We start from the raw sequence: 14993 nt of genomic DNA, 5'->3' as shown, positions 1-14993 counted from the left end.
ATCTTCCGATTTTACTATCTGTTGAAATAATCACAAGAGGTAACAAAGTTAACAACACAGGATTTACTGGACTATTTTTATCTGAAGTATCCAAAACTGGTCAAAATTAGTGCCCTCCAAGGAGTTCATGGTGTATCTTCAGACCCTGTGGTCGTGGTTGATGCTCAGAACCTGCTCGTGCCTAACTTCTCTTACGATGGAGAAGCCCCTGGTAAGTAAAAATAATATAGAATAGATATCGATCCTTAAAGGCATATAATAAATAGGAATGTGAGTGAATGTTTGTTTGTCTGTCCTTCACGGCAAAACGGAGCGACGAATTGACGAGATAAGTGGAGATGGTTGTAAGGATGGAAAGTGACATAGACTTTTTGTATCTTTCTATACCCCCCCCCCTCCGCTTTCCTAAAATGGGGGTGGAAGTTTTTATGGAACATTCCGCAATTTTCGAATTTAACGCGAGCAAAGCCGCGGGCAAAAGCTAGTTGATAAATACATATATCATTAATGTAGACTATGGCAAATAGGTGTAGTCACACTGATAGTACTTAAGATTGCAAGAGGGAAAATATAACATTTTCTGTGGGCCTAGCACATGATGGCCACGAGAGTATGTCGCCGCGAGATAGATGACATTTCTTTTTCTAACTGTATTAATGACATAAGGATGGGTAGTCTATCTCGCGGCGACATACTCTCGCGGCAATCATGTGCTGTAGTCAAAATTGACCTCATATTTCTTATTAAATTTATGTCTCAATTTTATTTCGTTCGAACTTAATCCAGTCCCATCTGGCCGCAGCCTTTATTACTCCACTTATCAAAACTACACTTCCTACTATCTTCAACCCACCTCCATTTTCTACCGTATTTCTATAATATTTAGGTTCACATTTGGTGGAAGATTCTTCGCTAGTTTTACAATTATACTATTGGCAATTGTTTCTCGCCAGAAGGGTTTCTGTTTATTGCGGGAAAGGGACGCATTTATGGCGTTGGTATTGTTATCTTTGTCTGTTCTGAAAGTAATGCATATGAAACTGCTAACTACACGGGAGTTAGGTGAAGTGTTATAAGAGTAAAGAAAATGAACAGAGTGACAGGTGAGCAATGTTAGTTTTTGGGCTATTTTAATAGGTCAATCGATATACTTTCATATCTGCCACTAATATGAGTATGTAAGCTACTGTTTAGTGGAATAGAGACAGATAACAATTCCGATTTTGGATTTTGGCCACAACCCTCAAACTACAGTAGAATTCATCTCAGTACCTACCTATAAGTAAATTGTATGGTTTTACTGTATACCTGTGTATACTGGTAAGTAAGCTGCAACCATAGAAAAAGAAAAAGACGAGGCCTGTCTAGTCCTGAGATTTACCTGATTTTAATTTAATGATATGCCTAATGTTTATCTATCATATTGGTGATCTTAATGACACTATTAGATGATATACACCTAACCAGATAATTATAGAATGGAAAAAGAGACCTGTTCAAGAAGAGTTCTTAAAAAGGTTCGTTATTCAATTCGATTAAAAACTGGACTTACCAAAATTGGACCTTTTTTTCGAAAATTGATGTGTCTCTCTGTTTATTTTCTTTACTCTCGTGTAACTATAGTGTAAGTGCTTAGTTTTTAGTGCTCGGAATATTAGAATAGTTTCATATTTTCCAAGCGGCGAGGATATTCATTTCGTAAATGTTACAACTGCATTACAGTCAAGTGGCTCTGAAGTTCGCCGGGCGAAGTTGGGAGCTAACATGATGGGTAGAAGAGAAGATAATGTGTTTTATGGACTGTTCTATAATTCTTCATTATGATACATGTGCATAATGATAGCTTAGTTGTTGTAGTTATAGTTAGGTACTTAGTTAGTAAGATATAGAATTGGAAACATTGATATCCAAGCAATTCTTTCTAGAGAAAATTTATCTAATAGGTACTCATTAAAATTAGTACAAGAAACAGCCAGTAAGGAAGTACAGAAGTAAAATAAGAATTTATAATCACTTGAACGATATGGCTTTCCTAAATCGTATGTATGTGAAAGAGACACGTTGCTATGTTACCAAACATTTATTCTTATGTGACCTTTTCTTACATATATCCTATAAAAACTACCGTTACCTAGTTTCCGTCTGTAACAGCGACATCTATTGGGAAATTGAGTAAATAAACTAAATAATACTGCATATCGGCTCGAACAGTATGGACGTTTGCCGTATTCGAACAATACTTCAACCGATATGATACCTGTCGATTCAAAACGAGTTAAACGCCATAAAAATGTTATTAATTCGTTTTGGTTTAAAGTTTTGATGATTTATAAACGCAATATCGATTTAACCGCCCTAATAGTGTCGTTTAATTCGTTGTTACATATTTGAAATTGCAGGATATTTCGCTTAATGAGAACTAAGTATCAAGAGGTTTTGTTATATCATAATATCTTATGTGTGTAATCCTGGCTAGTACTAATGAATTATTATTAGTTACAATGCCAATTTTGCCATATATGCTGATTTTTTTGACATTTATTAAAAAAAGTTGATTGGAGAACAAAACTAAATTGTTAGACGGATTAGTCCTAATCATTGTGGAGGAAAACATTGTTGTTGATTTATTTACAATAGCACTATTTACTCAAATATATGAAATTTTATTTTATTCCAGTATTCACTTTAGCTCTAACAATTTGCATTAAAGAATCAAGCGACAAAATATGTCTCATAGTACGCTACGACGAAATAAATTAACCTCATCCCAGTATTAGTTCAATAAAGAATCAAGCGGAAAAACGTTAATAACTTCGAAACTTGAATAGGTATGGTGTTATTTTTTTTATCTATTTAAATTATGAACACTTTTATAGGTTCAATGTCAAAATTAACTTTTAAAATTAAATTAATTATTGTGGCTTGCGCTTGCACTTTGAGTGCAATTTTGGTCAGGCTCGCGAATTTTGGGTTTGCTAGCTGCAATTTTAGATTAACTATGTTTCTTTACTTTTTCTTTGTGCGTACAGTTTTACCACAGTATAATAAAGAGTACTATCGTATGAATTTACTAAGTTTGAGGATAAGCTAGAAAAAAAAACCTACATACTGGACCGATGTCCACCAAAAATGGCTAAAAACACTCACGACTAATTCAGCTTTAAAAAAAATCGGATCAACCGTTCGGGAGCTACAATGCCACAGACGGACACACGCACGGACAAACAGACAGACACGTCAAACTTAAGTATAACACCCCGTCGTTTTTATGCGTCGAGCGTGGTTTTAAAGTTTCTTTCTAATACATTTAAATGTGTTCTATACTATATCTATAAAACAAAGTCTTAATTACAATCCCGATTGAATCGCTCCAGATTACATCTTCCTTTGTCATATTTCCCCCGACATCCGGGAATTTCCTTCGATGAAGCATTAAGATACCCCTATAAAGGCCACAATGTATAGATTACCGACCGTAAAGGGAAGACACCAACGATATTATTATGTGGATAGGGCATTACATATCGTCACTACTTTTAAAAAAAACTTGTATCTTCGTCTGTCAATGAAAAGAAAATAGTTGTATGTATGGAATGCATATAGACTTACTGCGTTTTAACTTTGAGGAACAGCGTAAGATTTTTTAAAAGTAGTGACGATATGACCGTTTTGCGTCTCGCAATGCTGCGACATCTGCTGTATTATGTGTTAACTACTGCCTGACTGTTAGCTAGACAAAAACGCGCTGACCAATGCGCTGGACGACCGTCGTCACAGATTAATAATAAGTTACCCGTCGTGTTCAAACAAATTAAGTGTTTAAATGTAGTCTTGAACATAAAATGAATTAAATCTATAATGGCTTGTCACTGCAATATCACAATTACGTGTCTTTTCAACCTTACTTGCCAAAAAAGTCACTAAAACTTGAACAGTTTCATGTGTTCTGCATATCCCGTTTGGGAATAAAGGCTAGGGAATACAGCTGGAATACTAAGGTTAACTTGACACATGGCATGACTTAAATATCAAATATAGAAAGAGCAATTGTCACTGACATAATATTATTGCAAGCGGAAATCGCCCTTGTTGTCTCATGAGTCTCATGACGTTCAAACGAACTTAACCGTAGGGTGGTAAACCACATTTTTGGTCAACTGTACCTGCTAATAATAGTTTTTACAATCTTTCACGATACAATGAGGCTTTTTTTTAATTGATAATCTTATTACGTGCCGATTTTATCACCATTTGTCCAATGAATCGTCACCAATCGTAAGCTCACATAACATGTCCTTACGAAGCAATATTTTTGTCAATGGAAATTGCTCTTTGTTGGAGTCTTTTCACGTAAGCCCTTTTAACACGCGTTATTTCGGCGGCGAAGAAAAGACGCATTATTATGAAATAAGCTCATGATATAGGTTATGTTTGGCAGTAAACTCAACAAGTCGTTTTTATCTGTAAGTTATGTTATTTGAGGGTGCCTGAGGGTAAGAGATTATGGCATATGTAGCACATTTTGTGAAAAGTTTTTGGTTTTTTATCAGTCAGACGAAAAAACGGCAATGTGTTTTGTGGTATTTTGGTTTCATTTTATAGCATGATTACAATATAAGTTGCGGCAAAAATGCATAAGTAGTTAAAATAAATATTGTGTTATAAAAATTTAGAATTACAATATTTACAATGATTTTCACTTTCATAAAAGGGGCTAAGTATCAGTTTTTTGAAAGTCACGTTTAGTTGTTATTTATATTCTAAAGACGAACTAAAACTTATTCTTCCTATATTTAAATGCTACAAAAATACGTATTTTTTCTTATCCCTGAATAGTTTTTCTACCTTACTCGTTGTTCGTATATCTTCTAATATTTAAGTGGTGAAAGTTTTTTTCACTTTTACTGCCTTGTTGATTGAAGGGTTTAGACAAGTTTGTTTTGTAATTATTATTTTAATTGGTATCGGATGAACATAAAATACCATAATTAAACTATCAAAGTTAAGTTATGGGTAAAAGTAAAGGAAATCGATCGCGTGTAAAAAAAACATCATTAAATTATTCGTAATCAATAAAACTCGTATACGTATCATTAAATTAAATTCCATTTATTAAGCTGTTTTATAATGTAATGTGCCAATTATACCACTATGTATACCTCTAATGAATTTTCCGTTTATTTATAACAGTAGCTATTTCGTAGAATTTCATAGAATTTCGAAATCATTTAGAACCTACTTTACTAATTGGATGATATTTTGTATAATTTAGCTTTGAATTCAATACAATATCGTATATTCTTATATCGTAAGGCTCATTCGGCGAACCCATGGATCGATAGCTTCAAATTAGCAAACCCACACATTTTTTTAATGAATTTGAATGTCTTATTGCCCCCTTGTCTCATGAAATGTTCCATTTATAAATCATAGGGAATGCTACATTTAAGCAAAAAAAAAAAAGCATTTTTGTAAAATGATAAAAACGAGTGGCCTTGTCTTACATACATACATACATATAATCACGCCTGTTTCCCAAAAAGGGGTAGACAGAGCACATGAGTACAAAGTTTCTGTGCCACTCTTGGCAGAAAGGGTTGAAAGAAATCTAAATTGTGACATTGCAGTGACAGGTTGCCAGCCTCTCGCCTACGCCTCAATTTTTTTTTATAAATGGGCTTACTCTTGACCACAGACTAGCCAAAGGCAAAGACGTGGCCTGCTATGGAGTGAGCTCGCCCAGAAGATGCCTGTTCACCCTTGATTTAACCCATATCCCACAGTCGACTTCTACGACACCCACGTGACGGGAAGAAAGGGGGTGGTGAAATTCTTAACCCGTCACCACACGGCCTTGTCTTATTCCATGAAACGTCCCACTACAGCATTCCTCTCGTTGCAGATGCCAAGTTCTGGGTGGGACGCGGCTCCAAGCCCTCGCCGGCCGGCGTGAGGATTCCGGACGAGAACGGCAAGGAAGCGCCGTTGAGGAAATATGACAGGAAGACCATCGTGCTGACGCTTCCTGGGGTAACTATCACTTTTCCTTTCATGGTTCAAAGACTTGACTTGTCTCTCTTCTCACTTTTTTCGTTTTGGACAGTTTTGTGCACAGCTACAGCTTCAACTCTATTATTGAAGACACTCACAGTCGGCTCGCGTAGGTAGCCGATTTGATTTACGAAGATCCCAGCAAGTAAACAGTCACGTAAGCACACTATTACAGTGATGGTAGCTAATAGCTGCTGGTGGGTAGTCTTTCAGCACATCTACGAGTAGTATATAGGTAGTTTTTCAAGTCAACATACCACGTCAAGTAATGTTTTAATATTGAAAACCTGAAGTGTTGCATTTCTCGGCTCATATCGCTCCAGCTTGAGTCTTCTTTTGAAACCTATTATGAACATTTTCATTTTTTGTTTAGGAGCTGACGGTGTTCGACATTGGCCACTTCGGCGTATGGTGTGAGGCTTTCACTGTGGACTTCGGTCATGTTCAACTGCCTCGTGAACAGCTGGCTAATGTGCCACCCAGTTTGAAGATGCTTGGAGTGTCTCCACAGGTATGTACATACATACATACAATCACCCTTCAAAGGAGTTAGCAAAGCACGCGAAACCACTCAAGTTTCAGTGCCATTCTTGGCAAATACGGGGTTAAAATTCAATTGCATTGCGTTAGGTATGTAATCTTTGTATTTATGCATAATAAAACGTAAAGTTTAAAATTAAAATTATGTCTTTAGTAAGTACTTATTTCCTAAAGTTAACAATATAATTTTCTATAATTTTGTTGTAGATACTTGAGTTTTGCATGTGCTAAATTTAAATTGTTACAATGTCAACTTCTGAGCAACATAACTGTTATTATTCATTAGTGGAAACTGTGTGGCTTGTGAATGTGTAATCTGATTTAACTAGATGTATTGTTTTGCCTGTTTGTTTCCCAAAGGTTTAAATAAATAAATAAATAAATAAATAAATAAGATAGGCGTTTGGTGGGTGAGAGGCAGTAGACCTCTAATATAATAGTCGATCACGAACTGCCACGGGAACTGCTGGTCAAAGTAGCACCGTTTGAAGATTCTCGGAATTTCTCTTCAGGTATGTACCTATGATAGTATTGTCCTAAGGCACCCCAGAGGTGTAAAAGGCCTACACAAGCTCGTGCCACGCCTTCCTATCTTCAGCGACCCTCGTGGCCTCACTCCAGCTCAAACCGGCCACTCGAAGCTCATTTGTATGTACCTATACCTAGTCTCAGTAATCCCACATGACGAAATAGGCTTTGTAGGTATCTACAGTACAGTACATACGTGTGCACCAGTGACAACCTGGCAATATCCCACCCAGTCTGAAGATGCTCGTAGTCTCTCCTCAGGTATGTATTCACTACCTTTCTCGTATGCTGAAATTCCAAGGAGTTTGAAGATGTTTTGTATTAGATGAGTGGTGGAAGACTTACCGTAGACTTCGGTCACTTTTCAATTTGCAAATAGGTGGCCAATGTCCCACCCAGTCTAAGGATACTTGCAGTCTCTCCCCAAGTATGTACTACCATCCTCCTATGCTGGACGTCCACGGAGTTTGAAGATGCTTTGACTTAAGCGAATGGTGTAACAAGTGAACATTTCTGCTGGGAAATGTCTCCAAAGGTCATTTCTTTGCTAGCAAACTATCAAGGATTGTCACTGCTCTTATGGTGCTTCAGGTATGAAACTTTGTGTATAATAATAATTTATTATAGAAAATTGCATACCGTTTTATTAAACAGGCGTCTGGTTTTTTATCCCATAGTCCAGTATTTAGTCCATCACTTTCATCCAATAGCCCAGTTCATTTTATGATCCAAGGGCAACATCTGCTCGGTGTACCCCTTACATTTCATTAAAGTGTCAAAAGGGCCTCTACGCGTTGGCTTAGGCCCCGCGCACGCCTCCCAAAGGTCTGGAACACCATTGTTCCGTAATAGGAAAGACATACAACTTATTTAAAGTCACACACAGGTCGAACGCGATTAATTAACATTATTTTTACCTTTTTTCCAACGTTTCGGCCAGGTTGCACTGGCCGTGGTCGCGGAAGACTGACGTCCCAGCAAAATGTCACCGGAGATGTAAACAACACAAAACTACCCGATATTAATTTATATAAATGTTCGGGGTAGACAAATAAATATAATCTACCCGCTTTTAGTTATTGTTTATTTCCCACCGCACGACACACAGCACTCACAACATCCGCGCACTGGTCCGAAGATAGATCTTTTGGTTTGAACATTTGAATCACTGGTCCCCATGTTGGCGATAATCTATACCCGTCTTCCCTGTTAAAGTTTTTAGGATATTTTTTAATTTCGATCGCCTCCCTCACAATCCGGGGATAATAGTGTCGCTCGGTGGAAAGAACTTTGGGTTTGTGTAGCTCAATCCAGTGATTCGTTTCCGCAGTAAGCAAGTGCTCGGCGATTGCAGATTTGTGTATATGGCGATTTTTAACTGCCGCTATGTGTTCCTTCACCCTCTCTTGAACGCTGCGCTTTGTTTGGCCAATATACGCACTTCCACAACTGCAATCTATCTTGTAGACACCCGGACTTTGGTACGGAATGACATCCTTAGGACTGCGTAAGAGACTCGCTACTTTAGATAACGGTGTGTATACAGTCTTAATGGAGACTTTTCTTAGGACTTTGCTGACTGCGGAAACGAATCACTGGATTGAGCTACACAAACCCAAAGTTCTTTCCACCGAGCGACACTATTATCCCCGGATTGTGAGGGAGGCGATCGAAATTAAAAAATATCCTAAAAACTTTAACAGGGAAGACGGGTATAGATTATCGCCAACATGGGGACCAGTGATTCAAATGTTCAAACCAAAAGATCTATCTTCGGACCAGTGCGCGGATGTTGTGAGTGCTGTGTGTCGTGCGGTGGGAAATAAACAATAACTAAAAGCGGGTAGATTATATTTATTTGTCTACCCCGAACATTTATATAAATTAATATCGGGTAGTTTTGTGTTGTTTACATCTCCGGTGACATTTTGCTGGGACGTCAGTCTTCCGCGACCACGGCCAGTGCAACCTGGCCGAAACGTTGGAAAAAAGGTAAAAATAATGTTAATTAATCGCGTTCGACCTGTGTGTGACTTTAAATATGTGTACAAAGCGCGAGAACTTAAAGTGTTATATGACATACAACTTATTATAGATAATAACATAACAGCTATGCTTATAGTTTTTATTTACCCATAAGAAACTAAATGACGAAGCAAAAAAGTAAATAAAATGAAAATTCAAAAATTAAATCACAAGTTTGAAAAAGGTTATAAAATACCCTTTTAACATGATTTTCTTGATAAGTTCATTGAATTGATTCACATCAAAGGAATACATTGAGGATTCGCAGATTGAACCAAATTAGGCAGGAATGGGGATTATTCAAACTCGGGAAGCACATGTAAATTTGTTGGTTGTACTTGTTTTGATATATTAAAATCAAATTAGCGGATACGGTGAATCTCTAAGGTACCTACTGGAAATGTTGGGCGAATATTGTAGCAATTATGTAGGAATTTTGTATGTTGTTAACATGTGTAGTCACTGTCTACTTTAGGAAGTAGGTACAGTCGACCAAAAATGTAGTTTAGGAAGTAGGTACCCTACGGTTGAGGTTCGTTTGAACGTCATGAGACAACAAGATCGATTTCCCATTGCAATAATATTCACAATTGCTCTGTCTATACATATATGATACTTACGACATGCCATGTATCAAGTCAACCTTAGCGATCGTTAGAGCTCACAGTCCTCACAGAAACTTGTCAAAACTGGTAGACCACTTTCTTGGCCCACTGTACTTGTCATATACGAAAAAATATTATTGAATACATAAATACATACATAATCACACCTGTAAAGAGTACGCCCAAAAGAGGTAGGCAGGGCACATGAAACTGTTCAAGTTTCAATGCTACTCTTCGCATTTGATGGGTTGAAAATCGAAATTGTGGTATTGCTGTGACATGTTGCTATCTCAATGACTCCTCATTAAACCGATTTTAATGCGGTTTTCAGTGGATTTGTGGTTGTTTGGTGCATGTTTTTAGATATATATTACGGTGATAACTCACTAGGGGGCGCTGCAGTAAACGTTTCTTTATGTGACCAATGTTAATGATTATCTCCTAAACTATTAATGTAGCAAATCATTTCGTCGTTTCATTATGAGTAGTTGACCTGCAAGAAAGTAAAGGAGAGAGATATAAGTACTTAGCCTTTGACCCGCCTATCATTTACCAACTTATCCTAAAATGAGGGTAATGCGTTATTCGCGTGAGAGCCTACTTTGGAACTGTTATTCTTAATATACACGGTGTAACATTAGAAAACCAGATCATTTTAATAACGTATTCCTAATCACATTTCAAGACAATGGCATTTAAACTTTTCTGAAATTCACATATTTTCAGAGTTCTTCCTAAAAAATGAACAATGTTGACTGTATCTTGACTGTATTTAAAATAAAATATTTTATACATCGTTTTCGTTTTCGTGCATCGAAATAAAGCATCAGATCAGAAGTAAAACGGGGACAAAAGTTATTTTTAACTCCAATTTACATACATACATACATACATACATACAATCACGCCTGTATCCCATAAAGGGGTAACTCCAATTTATATTTTATAAATCAGATAGAAATATATAACGTAAGTCAGTTGACCGTGACGTCACTCAATTTGATTTCATGCATGCAAGTCTTTCAAAATCGTTTTAACAGTTATTAAAAAGAAACTGATTTGACTAGGAGGAAAGTAGCATATTCATCAAGCAATTTGACACACTTGTATCGTAATGTAGTATCTATCTATACTATATAGTGTCGATTTGAAACACTCCCTTTGGTAATGTTTTAATTTATCGCCACTCTTTTCGAATTTCTTCTTTTCCGCACTTGCATCGTAATGTACTATTTTATCATTGCTGCAGACAATTTCAACACTTATTTTAACAACCGTTTTGACTACATTGGATGAAATAGCGTAGGCACTAAAAATGACCATTGCAGCAACTTCATACCTTCTAATTGCCACCTTCTAATTGAACCTATGACCTCAACTGACAGCCACAACATTTCAACATATATCAAGGATCTCATATTGACATCATCTACAGAGTGAAAGTTTTATACGGGCGATAAATTAAACCAGACATGGAATTCATTGGTGTTATCATTAATTAAGAGGTGTTTTAAGTTACTCTCAAATTTCACCCGATATTTTTTTTCTGCATCAATGTACAGTCAGCCAAAAAAGTGGTTTACCACTTTTCGACCTTATGTGTTTGAAATAGAGTCCAAAAGTGGTAAACCACTCTCTTGGCTGACTGTACCTATACCTACTGTAAACATAGATCCGATGAACCCACACGCAATACTCGTATGAACTTTAAAAAGTAACTGCCAAAGAGAGTTTATCGCGGCTGTGTTTGCATTACATTGTGGGCCGAATTATTTTTATGGATACATTTTTAATAAATACCTTTCTATTAGCAGGATAATATTTCTTATTATGTCCTTTACTAACCATCGCCATCGTGAAGAGATTCGCCCGTATTTAGATTTACACACTGTATACTAACTGATAATTTACCAACCGTAAATAAGTATTCCATAGACATAAAGTCGTTCGGTCAGGCACTATTTAGTCTTCGTCGTAAATGTAATTATAAATTTTTTATTTATTTTTGCCACCGAAAACGCTTTCAGCGATGTAGTGACGTCATTGAATAGGAACCTTACTTCATGTCAAAACAACTGACATAATTAACTTTATGTCTCGTACTTAAAAGTCAGAAAATGTTGTTTTAGAGTAGAACGACCTGATGCACAGATAATCTGTAGATTAACATGACTGTGTTGTTTTCGCCTGGTTACGTAAAAGTATATGTTAAATATATTTTTTTCTGTTTTTAAGTCATAATAAAATATGGTGATATATTTTATTTCGGTTAATTGAACAGTACTTAATCATATAAAACAGACTCAAAAAATAGGTCAAGTAGCCTATTTGTGAGCACCTTGCACGCTGTGATATAAATGTCACATGACCGAAGTCCTCTTCAATCCATTTTGAAACATCTCAGTCAATTTTCGACAGCACACTGTACACACTAAACAAGTACTTATAACTTGTTCTTATAAAGTTGAGTTTCCAATGGTGAGTAAATGATTGCAAAATCAAGTGGATTGGAGATTGTGCAGCAGGGTCAATGGACTCTCGTCTCGGCAAATAATTTGATAATTGATAGTTTTAGTTTAGTGTGTTTGTGGGCAAATTGACCTTCGATTTGATCGTCTTTTAGATCGACTCTAATTTTAATTAAGTATTGTAAAATTATGAACAATGTTGACTTATTGGTAGTCAAAGAAAAGACTCACCTAAGGCATTATTTTTCCAATTTTAATTCTAAGCCTAGTCAAATCCCAGCATTTTCGCGAAAAAAGATTCGAAACCTTTTTTTTCCAAAATAGGTAAATTTAATGTTTTTCCTACTCAGAATCACGAGCCCTTTCGATCCTACTAGGTAAAAAAAATCGTCCCAAATTTAATATTTCCACTTCTGACTCTTCCATAAATCTCTATCACCCGTCATCTCATCATTAACTTGCTTTCGTTCCATATCATGTCTCACACAGTCCATCCACCTCTTCTTGGGTTTTTCTCCCGTTAATTACTACTATTTAGTGTTTACGAAAGATAATTATAAGTACAGTCAACCAATTGGAACCCTAGGCCACCGTAGAACTGTGTCATAGTCACGTTATAAATCAGATTGTAAGAAATCTCTTACTGCTTGTCATTTTGACGTGGCTGTAGAGTGGCCTAGGGTTCCAATTGGTTGACTATACCTAGGTAGAATAACTAGTACGGTATTTGCAATCTGACCAAATTTCAAAAATATTTTGCTGTCTTTATTAAAACAAAGAAAAACAACAATGAAATCAATTGGAAAGTAGCTGAAATTTCATGTTGAATATTTTATTCGCTCATTAAAATTCGATACCCATTATTTTTTATAGAACATCGTCTACCTACTGATAATTTAAAACAGTCCATTTTAATAATAAAAGAACCAAATTGGCTTTTAGCCAAAGCCTCAAATTTCATCCATTCATTATTCATACTATTATTATTTTTAATGTGTTTCAATTATTTCAACATCCCTGGCCAGTTGGACTTCATCATTAATGAAATTTTAATGACAGTTCGTCCGTTACATATTTTCATTCTGCTGGATAAAATAATGAAGAGAGTCAGAGTGTTTAAGCTTTATTTAATTAGTTTTCGTTCATAGCAGTGAACGAAAAGTAATTAAATAAAGTAATGGTTTCGTTATAGTAATGTTAAATTTTGAGTCTTTTGAAAAACTAGACTGAGTTTTACGATGTGGCGTCCATTTTTTTATGAATGTACTAGCAATTTCGCTAAAATATTCGCTAAAATAAAAAATAAAATATAAATCAAGCTTTTTTCATTAACAAAAAAGAATAATTATCATACTCAGAACCTTTTTCATTCTAGGAGAAAAAAAATAAGTTACCCAAAATTGTCTGCACACATACTTACTTTACAATTTGTAACCGCGGTACAAAATGTTTGAAAAATGGTAACGGATTGGAAAAATAAAATTATTGACGATTTTTTTTCTGAGTGGAATCGAAAGAGCTCTTTATCGACGGAAAACTATTAAAAAAAATGGATTCTTCAAATAAATACATTGTGTAGGGCGAAGCATAATATTGTATTTATTTAGTGGGGAAATTATTATATTTATTTTCTTTTGATATTTGAAGAATTATTGAATGTTGTACATATGTAATTGATTAAATCTAACCTTTCAAAGTATAAAAATTCAAACCAAGCCATTCATTAATGACACAATCTACTTATATCTTTCGCAGTTTGCGTGCTGGAAAAACATAGGCGTTGACCTGCCATGGATTAAAACAAGCGTTTTACCTAACTTTACTTTGTTAGAAATATGAACTTTAAAAATGATATGATAAAACTCAAAACCCAACTTAAAGTAAAGTAATTGCTATGAATTTTTTCTAGTATCTTATGCCGACATCAGTAAATGTAAAAAAAAGTACAAAAATGGAAACAGACTGATGAGTTACGGCATATACTCGTACGAGCAGGCCATTAGATTGATTAGTAGATGCAATTTGTCAACAAAAATATAATTTCTGAACAGAGAAAATACGTTTTCGATCATATTTTTGTACAATTTGGTCTAATGTAATAAATTAACGCAATTTTACCATACTTAGATATAATTGTTAGATGTCAAAAACACTAACGCCGTGTTTTGCGTGGGCGACGGTCGCGCGACGGTTGCCGTCGCGTCTCATACTTCCATATCGATAAGGTTTGATTTCGTATGCGTCGCATCGCCGTCGCGCGACCATCGCGCGACCGTCGCCTACGCAAGCCACGGCGTAACTCTAGAGATGTTACAATGACCATGTAATGGTCATGGAGGCGTTCTTAAATTTTAAGAACCTGTCCACTACTTTTTCGAAGGCTGAAATTTTTTTGACCGATGAGAGCACAAACATGATTTAAATATTATGTTCATGTCTGATTGTCATGACCTTTGTTTGAATTAGCCTGTAAATTTTCTAGGTATTCTGATTCACCCGATTTTAAAGCCCAACGTGCAACGGACGGAGGCAAATTCCATTCGCATTTGAACTCGGCGCTCGAAAGTCGTCAGCCCTTGACTCTCGACCTGCCAGCCGTGTCATGTCGTATGGTATGGCATTGAGTGTGCCGCTTGTTTGATTTGATCTGTGCAGATCGGAATATCATCTGAGTGAATTTCAGTAGCAATGCAATACGTAGTCTCCGCGAGGATTCTAATTTTAAAATACAACTTCAGATTAGGTAAACGAGTATTTCAAAAAACATTAGATTAAA

General features: G+C 36.0%; 1 protein-coding gene across 5 annotated transcripts in view; it reads left to right on the top strand.

The window, feature by feature from the left end:
* LOC125238437 (protein Skeletor, isoforms B/C) overlaps positions 1 to 14993 on the top strand; it is a 135568-nt gene that overhangs the window by 78304 nt on the left and 42271 nt on the right. For 4 of the 5 annotated variants that reach the window (XM_048145784.1, XM_048145782.1, XM_048145786.1 and 1 more), the window contains exons 5-6: positions 5903 to 6030; positions 6425 to 6562. In XM_048145784.1, the coding sequence (XP_048001741.1) occupies positions 5903 to 6030; positions 6425 to 6562 (266 nt within the window). Of the gene's footprint in view, positions 1 to 132; positions 212 to 5902; positions 6031 to 6424; positions 6563 to 14993 lie in introns of those variants that run through there. The other variant, XM_048145785.1, reaches the window with a different exon arrangement.

This window comes from Leguminivora glycinivorella, chromosome 23, assembly GCF_023078275.1.
Source record: "Leguminivora glycinivorella isolate SPB_JAAS2020 chromosome 23, LegGlyc_1.1, whole genome shotgun sequence".
NCBI lineage: Eukaryota > Metazoa > Arthropoda > Insecta > Lepidoptera > Tortricidae > Leguminivora > Leguminivora glycinivorella.
Note: the sequence above shows the minus strand (reverse complement) of the source record. Positions and strands in the feature narration are given on the sequence as shown.